At 36.6% G+C, this 21,106-nt stretch overlaps 1 protein-coding gene across 1 annotated transcript in view; it reads right to left on the reverse strand.

The window, feature by feature from the left end:
• Positions 1 to 8,140: 8,140 nt before the first annotated feature.
• Positions 8,141 to 21,106, reverse strand: part of LOC107688519 (F-box/LRR-repeat protein 7-like) — a 31,954-nt gene continuing 18,988 nt past the window's right edge. The window contains exons 3-4 of the mRNA XM_016486211.1: positions 13,709 to 14,314; positions 8,141 to 9,041 (exon numbers count right to left, since the gene is read on the reverse strand). Of these exons, the coding sequence (XP_016341697.1) occupies positions 8,305 to 9,041; positions 13,709 to 14,314 (1,343 nt within the window). The 3' untranslated portion in view covers positions 8,141 to 8,304. The remainder of the gene's footprint in view (positions 9,042 to 13,708; positions 14,315 to 21,106) is intronic.

Below are 21,106 nucleotides of genomic sequence, written 5' to 3' on the forward strand. Positions count from 1 at the left end.
CAAAAATGTCTGAAAACACACTTTAGGTCAGATGAAACAGCCCATTCAGTCGAGCAACAGGAAGCACATGGTCGGTCAGATTTAGAGTCTTTGTTGGAGGGACCTCTGCTGGAAATTAAATGAAGTGCATACATATGGACCAAAGCGTTCATACGGGACATTTCTGTGTTTGGATCTCATTATTTTGTAACTTGCTAAAAGCAAGATGAGGTGTATGGTAAGTGTTGTAATCACTTTCATTATCTATATTAGCATTGGTGCTAAGGAGGTAAAAATGCCTACACAAAAATTTGATTTTTTTTTTTGAATAGCAGTGTAAAAAGCTATCAATTTTATTTAATGGCTTTGCTTCAAAGTTAAAGGGGTCATATGATGCGACTTCAAGTTTTCCTTTCTCTTTGGAGTGTTACAAGCTGATTGTGCATAGATAAGATCCCTGAAGTTGCAAAGACTAAAGTCTCAAAACCAAAGAGATATTCTAATAATGATCTTTAAAAAAGCATCATATGACCCCTTTAAGAATTCGAACAATTATATAACAATATAATTTAGTACATTAATTACATGAAAATTCTGTCGTTATTTAGCTTACTCACCCTCATGTCATTCAAACCTGAATCACTTCCTAAATCCTAAATCAACCTGAATCAATTCCTAAATGCCTAAATCTGTGCTTCATTTGATTTATTTAGGGTTTATATCGGTGCCTTTGTTTAGATCGCCTCTGTTATCTAGCATGTAATAACCAATGTTGTTAGTTGACGGTTTTAGTGGGTTGTCAGTTTGTGCCTGACAATTTTCCCATAACCTTTATTTTTTTAAATACAATTCAGCATTGTTATTAAATAATATTGTAATTAAATCATAATAACATTATGATTAAATAATAATAGTAAAAGAAGACGTGAAAATGAAAACCTTTCATTAGTCAGTCATATGTGGGGGACATCTGACTATATGACTGTATGCTATGTTGGAAATATATCACAGTGTCAGTTTTACTGACTGGAACTGATTTACATTTATCATGATTTTAGGGAATTTTTACAAACTGTTTTCAGCCTGTCATAAATATATTGATATTTAAAATCTCAAAATCCCTCAGTGGCCCTGACACTTTCCCCCAGCAGACTGCATGACATTCATATTCGTAATATTCATTATTTCATAGCTCATGATAACGGCTTGATCTCCAGCACACCCTCTTCCACCCTGAGTCTACAAGAGCTCTATGCCACATACTTTTTTCACTGACACAGATTTGGCCAGGCATGCATGACTGATAGTTTAACAGCATCTAGTTAAACATATGTGGCCTACTTTTCCATGTAATTGGCTTGTTTATCTTTGTCTTCCTTTTAGGTTTCAAATTAAGTAGAGCAAAACCCAAGGACTGGAACAGCAGGTGTCTGTTGCAAAACCCAAACCTAGATTATTGTGTCTTATTCACAGCCAGTAAGAGTCCAGGGCAACATCCTCACAAACAAACAACCGTTCCTGCTCATACAGCCTTCTATCATTTACTTACCACATTTCATGAACAAGGTGTCAATATTGTCAATAACAGTAAAACAGATCTCATCAGAGACATCAAAGATATCCTACAGCACTCTCCGTGAAATGTACTTGTTTTTAAATATTTTGTTTTACAAAGCTATATCCCGATTTCTTACTGGTAAAAACTAGGCTGTCAACAGAATGAATGAATGAATGAATTTTCCAAAATCTGTTATTAGAGAGAAAATATTTAAAGCCTGACCATATGTGCATGCTTATCCGAACTGTCCCCTGTTGGTTAAACAAGGTTAATATAATTACAGATTTTGTCCTGTTTTGAAATGATAAAGTTCATAATAATGTTCCAACTCTTTTGTTAATATTATCTGATGATATAAAATTACTATTATCCTATAGATTTTCTGGGCCAGTTCATGCTGGAGGGATGCAAGTCCTACCCCCCGGGTTACTGTCGCTAGGTCTGATCATATTTAATAATTGCAATATTTAAATATTTGTAACATTTTAAATCTATATTTATTGTTAGTTATTATTACTTCATATAGATTTGGTTAAGATTTTGAATGGGAGCTAAATGGAGATATATTGTAAACCTCTGTGAGATGGGAAAAACTGCGCCCAACGTGGGGCTCGAACCCACGGCCCTGAGATTAAGAGTCTCATGCTCTACCGACTCCTCTAATATCAACGGTCAATCAAATATCAATCAGTTTCTCAGACGGTCTAATATCAACGAATCACGTCTCTGCATTTCTATCTTATGACAGCCCATCAGATTTCGCCATTTCCATTTTATGCACTACGCTAGCCGGGCAGTTAGTGTATTAAGGTTAAAGTACAGCATAAGAGCTAAATCACTTTTGTATAGTCAACGACTCGCATTAAAACAGCTACGATATTAAATATGCATACACTTACCATGCTATGTATTTGTGTTCATAATATATACATTTTCTACGCTTTAAACTTTTCTGTGAATTTAACAGGTCAAAACAGCAGGTGGCGGCCAAACCTCACACCAGTAAATGTCTTGTTTCATTTGTCTGGTCTAGTATGTCGACTTTTGTCATTTATCTCTCTCTGTGTAGATACCCTATTAGAAGGGAATACATGCTCAAAGATTTTGATATTATGGAAATTAAAACAATTAGGAAAAGCTATATATCTTTTCATCTTCCTCCTAAAGTTAAGGAGGTGAACTTCAAAATTTCAAATGAGATTTATCCTACCAATTAATTTTTAAGACTGAAATTTAATTTGGATGTGGATAATTGTGTTTTTTTGTGAAACGAATATTGAAAATCTAGAGAATGTTTTCTTTTGTTGTGATTTGGTGCAACTTTTTGGAGAGATGTACAGAACTGGCTACAGCCTAGAGAGGTTGAACTCCTACCCCTTACGATGAAGTTCATTAAGTTTGGTATTTGTCTGGAAAACAAAGAGTTGGATTTTGTTATTAATTTCTTGCTTTGTCTTGGAAAGTTTTTCATTCATAAATGTAGATGGTTTAAATCTAAACCCAACTTTAACCAGTGGATGAATGAGGTTAAAATGTGCAAATCTTTAGAATTGGATAAAAACAAGAAAGCTCTCAAATTGATTTCGTTTTTGGGGCATGTATAAACTAATGTAAAAAGCCCCTTTTGGTTTGTTTTATTTGTTCTATTTAATTTATTTATTTTTCTTTTCTTCTTTATTATTGGTTTATTGTGATCTTGTTTGTCACTGGTTATGCTCAACCTAAGGCTGTTCACGTGTTGTTAGATTATGTGATGTGTTTATGTACCTTGTTTGTTGTAAATGGAAGCATAATAATATTTTTTTTTAAAAAGTAAAAAAAAACAAAAAAACAATCTCTGTGTAGTTTCCTGGACGTCCAATCAGTGGCGCAAAAACGGGGTATGCAGTATATGCAGTGCATAGGGGGGCGCCATTTTGCCGAAATCATTATGTGAAAATCTTATGTAATAAAACGTTATAAATAATCAAAAGCTTAGTTGTTAAAAATAATGTAATGAAAAATTTTTATTGAACGGTTTTTATCATTTTTAATGAGTTAAAAAAATGTATTTATTATAAACTTGTTAAGACGCGGAACCGCCGTACGACCACAACAAACGGGATACTTTTCAGACGCACTTCAACTTGCCCTCAGCATCAGGCGCGAGTCAAACGAGTGCGGAAAAGGTACAGGTGCCAAATGAGCTTCAATAGAACAACAGTGAACTGCGGTCTGATGAGATATGTCAGTAAAACAAACTTCCCCCTGTCCTGTCCTGTTTTACCGTGCTCACGGCGCACGCTCTTCAACGGTACGCGAATATGGGGCGCACGCTCTATCATAAATAACCCGCACAAGAAACCACATCGTCAGTTAAGTCATGAAATGACCAAAATTGCGATTAAAGCTGCAAAACTGTGCATGCATGTATACATGCATCACATTTAAACGTCTCTCAAATGCATGTACTGAAATATTCTGCAATTCGAGATCACAATAGGGCTCAAGATGATAGCCTATGTATTTTTTTTATTTGTAGCCTAATTTAATGCACAAGTAGGCTAAATGTGAGCACAGCTAGAGCAGTTGTACTTTGTAATTTGTAAAGTACGAAAATGAAATTATATTTAAAGGGATCATATGATGCTTTTTTAAAGATCATTATTTAAAATAAACTAATTTTACATTCTGGCATTTATGTGCTGTAGACTTCCGCCCTTTTCACATTATTGCAGATGGAGAACTTTTTTTATTTAGGTTAATAGGAGCTCGATTTAGGTTTGACAAAACTGTTGCAATTAATTCATTTTGACAACGAATAGTGTTAAACATTGACTGTTTGCTTTTTCAGAGTTCATTGATTATATAAAATTTAGTGAATGTTGGCTAAACTTTGAACTAGGCCTATCTGCATGTCTCATCCATGAGTAGTCCTGTGCAATGATGGAGAACAAGCTTTTGGGGTGCTGAGACCCAGAACCAAGCTGACTGACTGAGCCCTTTTATTAAAATACCTGGTAATACAAAAATAATAGTAAATGGTCATATTCACTCAATTACCTGATCTAATTCACAACTTCACAAATTCTCAATTACAATTACGTACAAATTAACTGTATTCAGTTGTGTTTTAGGCACTAAAACAGTCCAGTATAGTCAAATAAGCTACATTTCTATATTGAAATAACGAAGATTTCTTTGCCACCAGACTGGTTGCTGGCCCCTTCCTGGCCACCCCTATGAAAACATCCTGGCCACTGCCGAAGAGGGCAAATATCAGGTCATTTATGAGTATCTCAATTGCTCAAAAAAAAAAAAAAAAAAACACGTTTGTGAATGTGCATTTGATTTACATTTCAGAGAAACTGAAGATAGTAAACAATACAAACTAGCCACCTTTCACCGAAAATTGCCGTTTTTAATTCAAAATAGGCCATCTGTGTGATTCAAGCAGATCCGATGAGTTGAAAACTCTTGCTACTCCATACTTCAATACAAAACAATGCTGAATTTGGACAAAAAGGAGATTTTTAAATGCTATAATTTTTTATGTCTAAATATAAATCCATTAGCAAAACGTGTGAAAATAACTATATTACAAAGTGGAAATGGTAAATGAGACAATAAATGATCCTCTGCTGCCTTCTAGTGATCATAGTGGGAATCATGAAATTCATTTTAATAGTAGGCCTATTTGTTTTTCTGCCAGGTGAAAACTTTTCTGCAGGAGTTAGTTTTAGGGGCTACTAGAATACAGGGGGGTGCCAACACTGATCTTGCATACCCCTCTGCAAATGTGCAGTTGCGCCCCTGCGTCCAATCTGCATATCCATAAAGGTTACTGCATAACACATGACAGAACATTGAACTTAAAATTGTTTGTTTTTATTAATCCAAACAAAACTGCAATTTAAGGTTATTAATGTGAACGTTGCGTTTGCATATGTTTGCAACATTGAAGTAGGCTACTTACTAACTTACTAACGTTAGCGAAAATGATAAAGTCAAATTTATTATTGCCCTTATTAACTTGGTAAAATTCCGATGGTGAAAAATTTCTCTTGTGAGAAAATAAATCACCATCGTTTGACTTCTTTTGAGGTCATTATGCTGTTGTTTGGTTGTAAACTATATGACCAGGGCCGGCCTTAGGGGGAACGCGATCGCGAACGGACCGAGGGTGGCCCCGCTCCCTACCTCGCACCGGGCCCCGTGTCAGCTAAGGACGGCCCTGGATAAGACCAAATATAATTTTACATTATGAGTAAGTTTATTTCACGATAATAACAATAAAGTTATTTTTCTCACTATAGTTAATTTTGTTTTAATAATTATATTACCTGGAAGTTAGTTCTGCAGAACCGCATGTTGCACATGTGAAGAATATAACCTCTACCAGAGCAGAGCACTAGTATCATCAATTATTAAAAGAGACACCATTATCGTTTTCAAGGTATTCATACTAACTATTTATGTTAGTCAAAGTAATACTGTTAACTTTTTAACACAATTTTAAACGTTCAAGTTCCACCGTCATGACGTAGGGACTACACGTATCTTAACTATACCACGTGGGTGAAACTCCCAATATGAATAATAAAAATTAATTAAATATATAATGATCAACTAAACAATTACACTTGCAATAGTTACATTTGCAGAAAGGACATACTTCTTGCTCAAAATGAGCTTAAATTTTTAAATAGTTAGCTTTCAAAGTTGTAATAATTTATTATTATTATTATTATTATCAAGAAATGTTTCCATCTTAAAAATCTGGTCACCTTTCCATTCGTGACAGCAGTTTCAGGCCAGAATTCTCAGATGGGAAGTTTTAATCCTGCAGAACCACAGACAGCAGTTTCAGAAAATAGGCAGGTCTGTGTTTTTTTATGCGTGTAATGCAAAATACAATTTTTTTAATTTGAATTTTTGAGTTGATTTAGTCAGATGTTATTTGATAAGGTCTGCTGGTCTGTGCAGGACCTGTTGTGTTTGACATTGTAATGTAAGATGTTCTGAAAAACAATGATTATGTAAAAAAATTATTGTCCTTTAAATAACTCTGTATCAAACTCTGCAATCCATTGTCATTAACTGTTTAGAATTCTGAACATGTATTTCACTCCACAAGGATGCAAACACAGTGACACCATTTCTCCATGCAAAGCATCCTAATTTCCTGCAGAAGACACTAAAATGTTCATATTTGGGGATTTCCCTAACAGTTTGGGAAACTGTTCTGAACTGCTGTGATGTTAATCAGCTGTATATTGTCTGTTAGCCTGGCCTGCACTGCTGCTCTGGGATGTAATATTACACTGGACTGTGCTGCTGTTCTCAGCTGTTTTATCACTGGGAAATAAAGTCAGGCTCAAATGAATCTGATTACATTTCCCTTTATTTTATCACAACTGCCTAGCCAGCTAGCTGTGTTCTGTGGCAATTGACCAAGGTGTCGGTTAGCGACTAAATGATAGCTAAAACAGATTAATCCAAAGTAACTGTGAAAACAGCTTTGTTTGGAATGTTTCATAATAAATGATGCATACTGCCTGAAAATAAAAATCACACAATGCCTAAGGTAATTAGGAGATGCCTGTTCTCCTAAAAAAAACCTGATATTCTTTGAGTCCAGGGTTATCTTTTTACCCAAGTACAAAATATTCTGCAGCCCACCTACTATATTAATATAATATGACAATATAACAATTTATTTAAAAAAAATTATGCTATTTTATTTTGACTAATATATCTTATTTGCAGGGGAAAAAAACACTAATCAAAAGCATCTTGCAGTACTTCCCTGGTCCTTAAGGGGGCTGCAGCCCACAGGTTGACAACCAATGTAATTGCATATTTTGCTGTTTTTTTGTTTTGTTTTCATTCCTAGACCAGGTGTCCTGACATTTTATCCTACCCCTCAGATTGTCATACCAGGGCTTACTGCACATGCGCACATCAATACTGCGTGCTTTGTCTCACGCGGAACAACAATAATTACTGTATTTGCATTATTGTAAGGGGTAGGTTTAGGGTTGGGGTAGGTGTAGATGTTAATAAACCATAATTTGACATGTAGCATTTTCGTTGTCGAATTGTACTACCTACTGTTTTAATGGGAGGTAGCTAAATCTGACTGGGTTGCACAAGTCGACAGAACACTGGCTAATGCAGGTTAGCTAATTAAAAGCAGACATTATGATTTTGTTTAATATGGCTTAGACCTCTTTATTCCACTGTGGTCTTCCATTTGTTAAACACCTGAAAAAGCCTTACTGACCATTACAAAAGGTGAACGTCACAGCAAAATGGCACTGTTTGGTAATATTTCTGGGCAATGAAACCAAGATAGAAACCAAGCTATTACAAGGCATACACGATGAAACAAAGCAAAACATTCATAACAGAGATATCAAATGTAAACAACAACAACAACAAAAAGCGAACTGTGGACTGCTGCAAAATATGTCTAGTTTCATTTCTGGTTAACGTCACATCATGTAATCCTCTACGCGCCAACAAATTGCATTCATGATGAAATTTACGTTACACGTAATACAATCTGACATAGACAAGAAGAGTAATCAAAAATATAAGTGAATAAAAATATAAATAAATGGATAAAAAAAAAAGTTCAGATTTCTCCCAACCATGCAAATTAAATACAGAGGTGCAGCAGTGCAAATCTCCGCTGTGTTGTCTAGCAGAGACGTCACCGGCCCGGGTCAAAACAGATTTGAGGTCTTCTCAAATCCATCCACACAATCCCATGCGTGCAGCTCTCAGAAAAAGGCTGGATTGGTGTGTTCAATGATGCAGCGTTTACAATGACGCTTGACAAAGCGCAGCGCCTCCAGTGGCACGTCACAGTCCTGTACATTCAGCAGCTGCAGGTCGAAGCAGTTGGCTGCCACCACCTGCAGCCCGCGGCCTGTGATGCTCTCGCACGACTTCAGACTCAGTCTCTTCAGGTTGAACGAGTTTAGTGCAAGTTGCTCCAGGCCGGCGTCCGACACCAGTGGGCACTTCCCGATGTCCAGGGACTTGAGCTTGAGGCAGTTCTTGGCAAGGTGCTCGATGCCGTGGTCTGTCAGCCCCTCGCAGCCACGAGCGTTCAGGTACCGCAGTCTTTTGCAGTATTTGGCTATGTAGCGCACGCCCACGTCTGTGATGCGGCCGCAGTGCGCTATGCTGAGGTAGCGCAGGCGGCCCTCTAGTTTGGCGATCTCCCGCAGGCCAAAGTCACTGATGAAGCGGCAGTCGCTGACGCTGAGCTCCCGCACGGACGGGCAGTAGATGACTAAGAAGCGCAGGCCCTCATCAGTCAGGCGCACACAGCGCCGCAGGTAGAGGTGGGTGAGCTGAGTGCAGTGGGCGGCAATGGTGTGCAGGCCTTCGTCTTCCAGAGCAAAACAGTCAGTCATGTCAAGATAGCGGATGGAGATCTGCTGCCCATGAAGAGGGGAGAGTTTGAAGGACACGTCCCGTGTCAGGCTGATGCAGGTCACCTTAGAGCACCCTGCAGAGAACAAAGACAGAATTATAGAAGAATAAATTTAAACTGCACACACAATATGTACAATTCAGAACCTGATTTGAAAAATTTACCAAAACTTTGTTTTGTTGTTTAAAGATAAAGTGTGTAGTTTCTGTGCTTCTAGCATCAACAAATTAAATAGCACAAATAATGATAAATATCAATTGTATTTTTATACAGGTAATATATAGTTACTATATATTATATTATTTATGTAATTATATTTATAAATATAAATAAAAGATTATATAATATTATGATAATATATTTTTATATTATAAAATTTTAATTTACTTCAGTTAAGTCTGTCTACAATGTTTAATGGATTACTCTTAAGCAATTATATTATAATAAATGTTAATATAGATTTAAAACATTATTTATTGTTTTGAAGGAGTGTAATCCTGGAGACATCGTGACCTTCATAATATATATATTTGTTTCTTCTTGAATAATTATTAATCAAAGTAAAATTTATGCATGTTAGAAAATAAGTTGAATATGGCTTTAGTCTGCCTTTTTATTTTCTAAGAAGCTGCTCTCATTGTGTGTGTGTAGTGAACCATATTGGATCAGATTCAGGGCAGAGCCCAGCAACCTTGAAGTACACATAAGTGTTCTCTGCGTATGTGTGTGTGTGAGTTTGTCTTTGCAGCTAGATGCGGAGACAGCCCTAGGAGGAAACCGTCATTTGCCGTCACCCTGATGTCCAGGGTATCAGATACACGTCTCTGGAGAGACCTATTGCGTCTGACCTCAGATCTCTGTCTTTATCTATAGGTTTTAGAACCAATCAGAATCTTGCTTACCTATGCATTGACGCAATTAGCAACCTCTGTTAGAGTATAATTATTGGTGTTGTTAAGATGTACGCAGAGCGGCCTACGAACTCCATTGTGAGTACTGAAGCTGACTTCTGCCTGAAACGGCAAACTATTTTCTTCAGTACATTTTTCTTCAATTGATTGCATCTCTGACTCCTGGTCTTCATTCAACACACCTGCTCCTTGGGTTTTAACTGTAAATTCCCCTACAATTTAAATTAATATACTGAAAATATAATATACAACAAATATAAGCTTTAGAATTAACATATTAATATACATGCTTTAAAAAAAATACATTAGTTTATATCTCCTTGCATACTTTCACATCCAGGCACTCACATAGATTTCAATATAATAAATATCAATTATATTAAAATATATTAAAAATAGTTAAAAAGGTGTAGCCCCTCTAATAATGTTTTTTTTTTTTTTTATATCTAAATCTACTTGGATATGGAAGTATGCTCTCATAAGGACATAATATGAGATATTTTTTAGCCTTTTTGGAGCACCCTTAGTTTTTTCTTATTTCTTCTTATTTGTGAACCAGATGCACTCGTGGATAATACCTTTTTCTTCAAAAGTTTTTTTTACTTACTGTATAATTGTATCTGCATATTAAGTTGACACAGGAGAAAGTATTTTAACAAGAATGACACATTTCAGCTTTAAACGAAGTCTTTGAAGATAAATTATAGGGACTGTTTTGACCATTATGAAAAAGAAAAGTCCCAAAACATTTCTTCAGAACCATGTGTATGTGATCATTTTTATTCCCAAAAGACTAAAGACTTTTTCATGCTGTCAGATGCACATGAAAAGAAATACCAAATGTTTGCTTTTAGATCTGTTTTTACAGAAATCACAGAAGAAAGTCTTGATGTGAAACATGCCATCTGAGAAATGTATCTGCTCTGCTGACTGCTCTTCACCTCTGTCATCTGATTTAACTTATGAAACACCAACATCAGACAAACAAAAGCCTTTACAGTAGAACTAAAGCTGAAGGTTATTGCAGAATATCTGAAGAACATGAAAACGGCAGCGAAGGGTTTGATCTAAACCTTGGAGAGACATCTGAAATGAGTTATATCAGGAGGGGTGGGGGATGGGATCTCCCCGCGTCTCCTTTAGGAGAATGCAGCACTCCAGTGCAACGGCAGAGGGACCCCAGCCGGACCCCTGCACTCACACAGGAAAAACAACATGCTCCAACAGGAAGTGCAGCACAGGAAGTTGGAAATAAAACACCAGGGAAGGGACTTGAGGACATGAGGAGAAGGAGTATTATTTTCTGACATACTCATTCACTAAGTCCTAAATTGTAAACTTCTAGGCCTATATGGTCATCTGTGAAATATAATGCTTCTAAGAAAATTGAAAAGAAAACGGATAAAAGGTTGCCAGAAAAAGTAATTAAAAACATGAACAGAGAAAGCTATATAAATATACTATACTATAATATATACTGGACAAGTGGACAAATATTAATATAAAAGCTATTTAGAGTTATATGCACATTAAATAGTCTACCTTTAAAGCAATTAATTTGATACAAAAGACAGTTGGTCATTGATTCTCTAAATTAGGGTAGCAGATTTTCCCTAAGCACCTTAAAGTCAGAGGTCCTGGTTCTGCTTGGGCTTATGTTTCTTTTGGGAAGTATAGAGAGCGCAGACAGAATGCCAGAGCTATTAATATCTTTTCCAGCTTTTCCAAGAGGAAGTCCTGGACATTTCAGAATAATCTCTGTGAGAGAAAAAAAAAAGACTTGACTGTCTTCTGTGCTGGACAACAAAGCAGGTGAAGCACAGGCTGTTTGGCTCTGAGTCAGGAAGTCATTTATACAGCTGACTAAAAATCCTTCTGTGTTTTCGGAGAGTTTGTAGACCAACACAGCTACATTACTGACATGTTTTGTTGAGAATGTCAAATTGAATATAACTGTGTTAGTACAGACTCAAATACTTCATTATTTCTGCTTTTTATGCCAAATGTTAAACCGGTGGTTCTCAACTGGGTCACAGGTCTGTTCTGGTAGTGAACTGCTGGGGAAAATACAAATTGAGATAAATGCAAATTATAAAATTCATCTATAGTTTCTCATCCTTGAAAACATGAACAAAACTACACTGAAAAAAAAAAGTTTTCAAAGTTGTAAATGAAAGATTACTGGAGTACAATTAAAAATATATAATTTCTACTTTAAAAAATCCATGTCTAATTCAATGTGGTGCTGCTCTTTGTTATTAATTGTGAAATATACTAGCAATTTCTGAGTGAATTGTTTTTAGTGGTCACAAGGTAAAAGAAACAACCCAGTCTAGATTAAATCCGGGTTCACTTGCAATGAAGATAAACAGAGTCTGTGCCAACCACAATTTGATATGTGCAGTGAATTATTGGCTGCCAAGACCATAAGACCACTGAAATTCAAGAGACTTTCATAAACCAAAATTGGTCAATTTTCCTGTTCAGAGTAGACCAGGAATAATTTAAATAATTTTGCATACTGTTGGGCCTATGCAGCTCATATTGTGTCATGTAGATACAAACATTTTGCACAATAAACAAGTTTGGTGCTGTTTTGGGACCACTTTATGTCTAACATAAAATCTGGGTTCTGAAGCAAAACCAGTTGAAATAATTCAAGATTAAAATGTGTACAGAAACAAATCCATTATAAATAAATGGTTAGTTAAAAATGTATTATCAGTGCTGGGAAGGTTACTTTGAAAATGTAGGTTACAGATTACAAGTTGCCCTATTTAAAATGTAATAAGTAGTGTAACTGTTTTGATTACTTTTCAAAATTCTAATTTCTACATTTTTTCTACAATTTTCTAAACTGTTAACCATTCTCAAACATTTAAAGCAGGGAGGGTAAACCTCACAGTAGTACTCAACACTGATTACTGTCAGACATTCATAATCCTTCATCACTTGAATTAAGATTATAATAATTTAATTTTAAAGCACAGCCACCACAAAATCAGACTTTAGCACCTCTTTTTACTTTGAGGTCGTTCTGAGGTAAAATACAGATTTAAAATCATAACAAACTACAGTTTATAAGTTATGATACTGTTTTTGAAATCAAATCTTTGCACAGCTACGACAGGAATCACTGGCATCTAACAATGCCTTGGGGGAAAAAAACAGTTAATTTAAAAAATAATGCATATACACAGGCCCAAATAGGAAATAAAACAGTTATCAAATAAGCATGTGTCCTATTCTGTGTCCTAAACTCCTGAAACATTGGTGTCTATTATTTTAGAGCAGTCAATGCAATTTTGGTAAGAAATCAATCAAATCTGTATGTGTCTGAAAATATTCAGATGTAACCCCCTTTGTAATCATTAACATTTTCATAAGTAACTGCAATTTAATTACACATTTTTCTCAGTAACTGTAACAGATTACAGGAACATTTATTTTGTAATTAAATTACGTAATTCCTTTACATGTAACAAGTTACTCCCCAAGACCGTATATTATCAACACAGATTATTTCCAATAATTAAATTCATCACTATTATCATGACTTTTACACTGTGTCCTAACCAAGCCAAATGTAACGATCACAATGTCTTTCATGTGAATCTAACTATTTTGATGGTCGCTTCCTTTCTGTTTTGTAGCTGGGTAACCCCTCCCATTGAGAAATCTCATTGGTCCAAAATCCTACTACAACTGTAAATTAATCATTAAATACCTTATGATTGGCTGAAACTGAGGTATTGTGTTCAATGTGGGCAGCGACTGTTTAGAACAGATAAATACTAACACAACCAAACATTATCACCCAAGATGAATTACCTGAAACATCCAGGTGTTCCAGGTTGGGGCAGCGTGACACCACCTCAAACACGGCCTCATTGGACACGTTGTAACAGCCAGCCACCTCTAAGCGACGCAGTTCTGGGCTGCACTGTGCCACCGTGTACAGTCCTCGATCGGTCAACCTCTGACAGCCGCTGACCACCACCGTCTCCAGGGTGAGACACACATTGGGGGTGTCCTGGCACAGTCTGCGAGTGAGAACCCGAAGCGCACGGTCCACATGTAGCACGTCTCCTGTCAGACGAATAGTCCTCCATAAGTGCGGGTCCCAGGCCAAGTTGTACCAGCGGCGGCAAACACGGGCGCACCGACACAGTTGGTTGGTGGGCAAATGGGTGAAGATCTGCAGGAAAGCATGGTCAGGAAGGATGTCGATGGGCGCCCCCTGCTGGTCCCTCGGCTGTCGCAGACTCCTTTGCGGATGGGTGAGGGAAGTGGGCGGCGTGTGGACCATGGCGATGGTTTCCATGCCGAACGTGGAGGAAGACGTGGAGGAGCCATTAAGCACGCCTGGAGATGAACGAGGCAGCAAAATCAGAGCCGGACTTGGCGTACTCACTGTTCGCATGCTAAGGTCCGAGTCTGGGAAGAGGGGAAATAGAAAAACAGACAGGAAAGGAATAGAGAGAAAGACAAGAACACACTATGTTATCCACTATGATATTGCACTCAAACCATTCTGAGAACATCATTATGTAACACAGACAAGTTGTTGAAATAATGTAAAAAAATCGCAGTCTTTCCTTTCCAAATCATTTCCTCAGTTAATGCATTGTCTTTCTGCACAAGCGATGCCCTTGGCTCCATTCCACAATGATGACTGAGGTAGAAAGTGTTTCATTGCTTTAAGAAAAATGATTCTGGCAGGCTTGTTGAGATCTAGTGTGTACACACGGCCTGCAAAAACCATATTCACATACTAATCTCCCATGAATTTCCTCCTGGTCCGATCCATGCCTAATATCACTGAACCCCCACATATAATGTATCAGGCCTCATTTAGTCCTTCCCGAACCATCAGGGCAGTAATGACTGGATGAGAATCAAGGGTTACCCAGTTTTTATTATTCCATTTGATTAAACTGCAAGCTGCTTAACCGCAATATGTATTGTTCAGCAGAACTCAAGCCATAAGTCTGTTATTTCCACTCATTTATGGGCATTATGACCCCATTGTTCCCTTTGACAGATGTTTTAGTCTCCTACAGTTTCACAGTGTGCTGTGTTGAGTAATGGGAAACAGCAGCGCGTGATCATATTCCATATATGAGGGATATGCTTCCATAGATGAGAATATGAGAGCCAACAAGCTGGCACACTGATGGATCAGTCTTCAAGCACTGCCTCTGTGAAGATCACATCTCCATAACATCACGAGGTGTTCAAGCCCATTGATCAACAAAGAAAAATGGAAATTTCAATTCTGATGAAATATTAGGAAAAAAGTGTGACTCCATAGCCAATTTCTATTCTATTCTATAAAACATAATTTCAATAATAAGTCAATTGAAATCACTTCTTGCCAAAGCTGTGTTACACAGACTTTTCAGTCTTTTTTCAGTCACAGCATGAATTTCTAAAATACTTGGCCTTTACTATACTATATTAAACATATTTCATTCATTTTCAAACTATGACTGGAAAAATTCATAATGTTTATCTTTAGGTAGCTATATGTAATATGAACAACCCATCTAACAAAAATATGTTCCAAGAACGTTTCGCTAACGTTCACATTAAGTTATGAATAAGCATATTTCTGAATGTTCTCAAAACATTCAAAATGTCAATTTTTTTTTAAAAAGTGTGTTTTTTGTTTTGTTTTTTGTTTATGTGAATGTTAAGAGAATATTCCATTTTATAATTTTGTAAAGTTTATGGGAATGTCACTTTTTAATGTTCTCTAAATATTCTGAAACAAGTAGTAACGTTTAAAAATGTTAGGTGAATGTAACCCTAACTAAAACATTTCAGGAAAAAAAAAAACATTCCATCCCAAAACATTCCATGAACCATGTATAAATAATGTTTTTGTTTTAATAACATTATTAAAGATCGTTTTAAATGAATGCTCTATTTAAATTACTGGAATAATGTTTGTATATAATTTTGAGAGAACCTTGCCAGAATGTTCTCATAATGTTCTCTGTTAGCTGGGAACCAGCTAATCTCACGGTCAGTTCTAAGCTGTGTGTGATTGATTAATTACAAAACTCATTACAATCATTCGTTCAGGGTCCGGACTATATTTGTGCAGCATGTTTCTCATTTCCAAAAAAGAACCGCTCTTTAAAGTAATTTGTTCTGGAATCGCACTATACTGACAGTGTTGAATGTTTGTAATTCGTTCAAAAGAACCGGTTCATAAATGTCATTCATTCGGGAATCAGACTACACCGGTCACGCTTTTTATTTTACACTCTACATTAAGTAGCGGGGTTTTAGTATTTCAGTACATATCAGTATTATCAGCATAAGAATGCATGACATTTCATTTTGGTATTTAAAAAAAAAAGAGATTTTCTTTAGGACCGGTTATTCTCTATCTTTAATAAACAAGTAAATACAAAATCCTCTAAGAAAAAAAACAGTAAGGACAAAACCCCCATACAACTCAAAGTGCCAGAAGGGAATATAGAGAATGAGACATTTAGCTTGGATTGAATGGCTACAGCCACCACATTCACAAACTTAGTACTCTGAGCAGCCAAAGTCCCTTAATGTTATGGGAGCCACTACAGTTGGCAGAAGAAGCAGAAGCCAATTACGTTTTAATGTCACCACTAGAGACAAAGAATTGGAAATGGCCTTGCAGGCTGGCACTGAGCCCTGACTCACACGCTAGATTACTGCCCTCACTACCAGCTGAATTACACTGCCATGAGGAGACGCTATTCCCTTGCATAGCTAATACAAAACATCAGTCTCTAATTGAACAAAATGTAGGAGGAGTTGTGCTGGTCATTTTCAAAGCAGTAATTGCAACCCTGCTGGAAAACCCAGCTTAAACCAGTAGCTGATTTGACATGGTTTAATTTATGGTCATTAGCTGGTCCAAGCTGGTCCAAGGTGGTTGATCAGCTAAAGTATTAGCTTGCCGAACTGTTTTTTTCTCCTGGACTATCAGGAGAATCTTATCTCAATCTTATCTTATCTTATCTTATCTTATCTTATCTTATCTTCAATCTTATCAGTTGAAGACTACAAGTGAACTTGTAGTTGCTTGACATAAATGTGTGAAATGAATAATAGAGTGCATGTCTGAAAATTGTTCGTGGGTTTTAACCGCCAAGGCCCGTCTTGCTCAATTCATCTTGCTAAATGGTAGAAGTGTAAAGTTGCTTATTGTCAGAACTCAACAGGAGGCTTAAAGAAAATTTCCTGAGTTAACAGTTTATACACTCAAATACATAATTTTTTTTCTTCGACAGATTGAATAAACAGTAAAGCAGCAACTGCAATCAGGGTGCCAGTGTCTGTTTCACACATTCATAATAATACATTACTCAAGCACACAATGGGATTTCAGCAGCTTAAAGCTCTGTGGACTGAGGGCTGGAGAGCGGTCGCGCTGATGTATCAGGCTGCTAACAACAGGATTAAAAATCTACTAATCCTCCACTAGTTTTAAATCAATGGTTCATCTGTGAAACCTCGACACCAATCCAATGACCAAAAACATATGGAGAAACCCGCTTCTGGTGCTTCATTTTCAGACAGCTTCTTATGATCCTTCTTGAATATATATATATTGTTTGGTCTTAAAGAATCCACGAGTTTCTAGAACTCTCCCTTTTAGCCTCCAAGTTTTATTTGCTCCAGTTATTTTCTTCTAAATCCCCCAAAACTTCTGGTTTAAAGTGCCAAATTTAACCCAAAACCACATATAATACCACAGGAGCCATAATTACCTCAAGCCACGAAGTGTATCTCATTATTGCATTTATTTTAAGACCGTTCCATGCCTGTTCTGGTTGCAATCTAATGAAAATGAGGTGAAAACATGAAACTTGAAACTAAATTAAAACGTCATTAATGTCAATAAACAACTTAAACGGTTTTTCCTACAAATCATTGGAAGTTGAACCTTGAAAAATGTGAAATGCCTCTGTGCCATTTGTTTGAATTGTTCAGGGGTTGCCTCTTTCCTCTTTTTAGCAGAGAGGTGAAGTCCATGATTAGTGCATAATAGACTGTGGATTGGTATTCAAGGCAGGTGTAATGAGGGTCTCAGACATAAAACTACTCCAGAGACAAGATGCCAACTAGCCTTTTAATCCACTGACAAATGCCTGGTCTGACAAAAGTAAAAAAAAAAAAAAATACAGGCAAAAACAAAGCCTCCAATGTTTCAAAGTAAAAAAAATCCCTGTTTAAATAGGCCTGTTTTAAATCAGGTTTGCAACCCAAGTAACGCAGTTTACCTTCCCAGCATTTCTTTCAAATCTTGAATCAAAAATACCAGGGAACTGCAAGAACACTGTGTGTACACCAGATGCGACAGTTGTCACCTCGCATTGTGCCGCAACAGCTAAATTCTGTTTACCCTGGACATGACAAGCGACTGTTGGAAATCATTTGAACTTTGTGTCAGTACATCATAAATAGAATGAGGTATCCGTTTACTGTTGTGGATTTGTCGTGTCATGCCGCAACACATCCAGTGTAAACAGCATCACTGATTTGAATGGGATCTATTGTATTTTGTCACGTTGCGCCGCACTCGCGTCCGGTGTAGACACGGTATAAGTGTTAAGCCTTTATTTATTCAATTCAATTCATGTTCATTTGTATAGCGCCTTTTACAATACACATCGTTGCAAAGCAGCTGTACAATATATGTTTCTACAATATATTTAGTAGTAGCTTATCAGTGGTGACTATGTCAGTAAATGTACATATGGCAGAAATGTATGGAAAAATCTATTAAAGACGTAATCAAACAGACTATGACCACAATTAACAGCAATTATTATTTATGAAATGGCACATAAAATTGCTTAGTCTGATGATTTTGATATTTAATTTCAATTATTAAATATATATACCAGTCACAAGATGTTTAAAGAGATAGTTCACCCAAAAATGAAACATTTGTCATTTATTCACCCTTGTGTCATTCTAAACTCTTCTCATCCATACAATGAAAGTGAGTGGGGTCCAATCTACACTGGACCACATTGACTGTCACTGAATGTCCAAAAAACACCAAGACATTTTTGAAAGTATCTTCTTTTGTGCTCCACTGATAGATTTTTTTTTTTAATTTGGGGAGAACTATCCCTTTAAAGGCTAAAAACTGATTTCCTCGTTCCAAAAAACAAACAAAAAAACAACCACCAACAACAACCTAATTTCAACAGGACTGTATTAAATTTGAGGGGCCACAAACAAAAACAATTGTTAAGCCCCCCCATCTCTATTACGGGCCCTAATAAAGAAGCTGAATCATCAGGAATTCAAGTTTCAGCTGCAACATTCAAATAGCACAAGCAATTTCCAAACATTAACCAAACACAGCATTTTTGTGACCCATTCAACAAAACTCTGCCAAAGCTCTACCACAAAGCATGCAATTGATTTCCCCAAATGATTGAGAGCAAATGTCCGATATCAGGTTGAGCTGTCTAGTCTTCTCATCACCTGGCATTGAGATAGGTGTAGGTAAAGACCTTTAAACACACAGACCAAAAAATGACAGACGAGAATGTGAGGAATGCCTATTTTACCCTGTAACTCACTTAAGCAAAGCCTGCTGGGAACTCTCAGACTCGTCACTCCTCCAGCTGTTCAGCATCCCGTCACTCACTGACCTCTGAACAATGTCAAGTGGGAATGTTTTCCTGCACACCTCTATAATCCGAGACGGTGCTGCTCATGTGTCCCGTACAAGCATTGTTAATAGCACAGCTGTCAGCTCTGGGATTGATTAGTTGTTCCTGTTACAAAAGCTTCCTGCTGTTGAACTTTTATTCATACATACTTCATAGTCTGCTTCTGAATAATCAAATCTGATCTCAAGGATATGCTATGTTCTCACAGAACTAACTCTTTTTGAAAACACCAAATGGAAAAAACAGCCAGAAACAGAGGGGTTGGAGGGAATCACGCTTACAAATTTGACAACAAAAGTCGTGTTTCATTTTAGGAGTGTTCCAGGGGTAATTGCTTGCAAATATGCCTAATGCAGATTGGTGCTTATCTTAAAACAGGACCCCTTAACCATAATCTCGGTCGAAATCTTCAACCTTTTGAAGGATGAAAATGAGATGTTTGGAGTTAGGGCCAGCTTCTATGTTTTGAGCAGACTCCAAAGGGTCTGGAGTGAAGGTGAACAGGAGGTCAGACTCACTCGCTCCTGTTGTTTACTCATGCACAGATGAATGCACAGCTCCACACAGGCCATATCAGGGAAATCACCTCAAGCCAAAACGAAAATTCGGCTCCGGCAGTTGCGTTAAACACGCAGTGCAGATTTCAGAGCTGCAAATGCCACATCAATCAAAGTTGCAAATATGTTGTTATATAATCCATCATATCTACATTACATTGAAAAACCCAAAAGCTATTTTCTTTCTACCCCACTTCTTGCAAAAAAGGCTACCTAATAGCAGAGTATGTGAGGGGAGCAACAGCAATTTCTCCACCCAGTTCAAAGCATCCTGTGATCTGTCCACTTCAGTTTTTCAATTTTGTTCTTATTGATGAGAACCCAGGTGAAAAAGACGTAGTATTAAATGTATTAAAAATATACTTGAAATTCAAGTAGTATGTTTATAATACATTTGTATTCCCAACATGCTTATTTGAAGTGCAATAAAAATATATTGAATTGCATTTTAATATATTTCTAAAAAGTATACTAGAAGTACTTTTGTGTATGTCTGAAAAAGCACAATTTAAATATATTTATTTTTCACCTGGGAAAAGCCCCAATCCAAGTACATTTCATAGCAATACTGTCATCGCTACCATGTAAAGTGTGTGTGTGTGTGTGTGTGTGTGTGTGTTTTAATTATGAATGTCTGGATACAAGATGTAGTGAAATCATGTTTGTTCAATTTATATACAGTTGCAAGAAGGAGTGTGTCCTATTCAGTAATGAATTGAGGATGTCTTTTAATTTCCAATTTCTGCTTCCGAATTGCGGTAGCAAACAGGAAGCAGAATTAATTTAAATTTAACAAAAGATTCAGAAAAGTTTAAAAATGTTTATAGGTCTTATATAGACCATATATTTTACAATATATGATAAAATATGTCAATATTAAAATGTTATATAAAATAATATAATTGTAATATATAAAATTATATTTGGTGTCAGTAAGATGAAAGGGTCAGAATGATTTCTAAAGAATCACATAAGACTGAAGT

This window comes from Sinocyclocheilus anshuiensis, unplaced genomic scaffold (assembly GCF_001515605.1).
Source record: "Sinocyclocheilus anshuiensis isolate Anshui unplaced genomic scaffold, SAMN03320099.WGS_v1.1 scaffold329, whole genome shotgun sequence".
Taxonomy (NCBI): Eukaryota; Metazoa; Chordata; class Actinopteri; order Cypriniformes; family Cyprinidae; genus Sinocyclocheilus; species Sinocyclocheilus anshuiensis.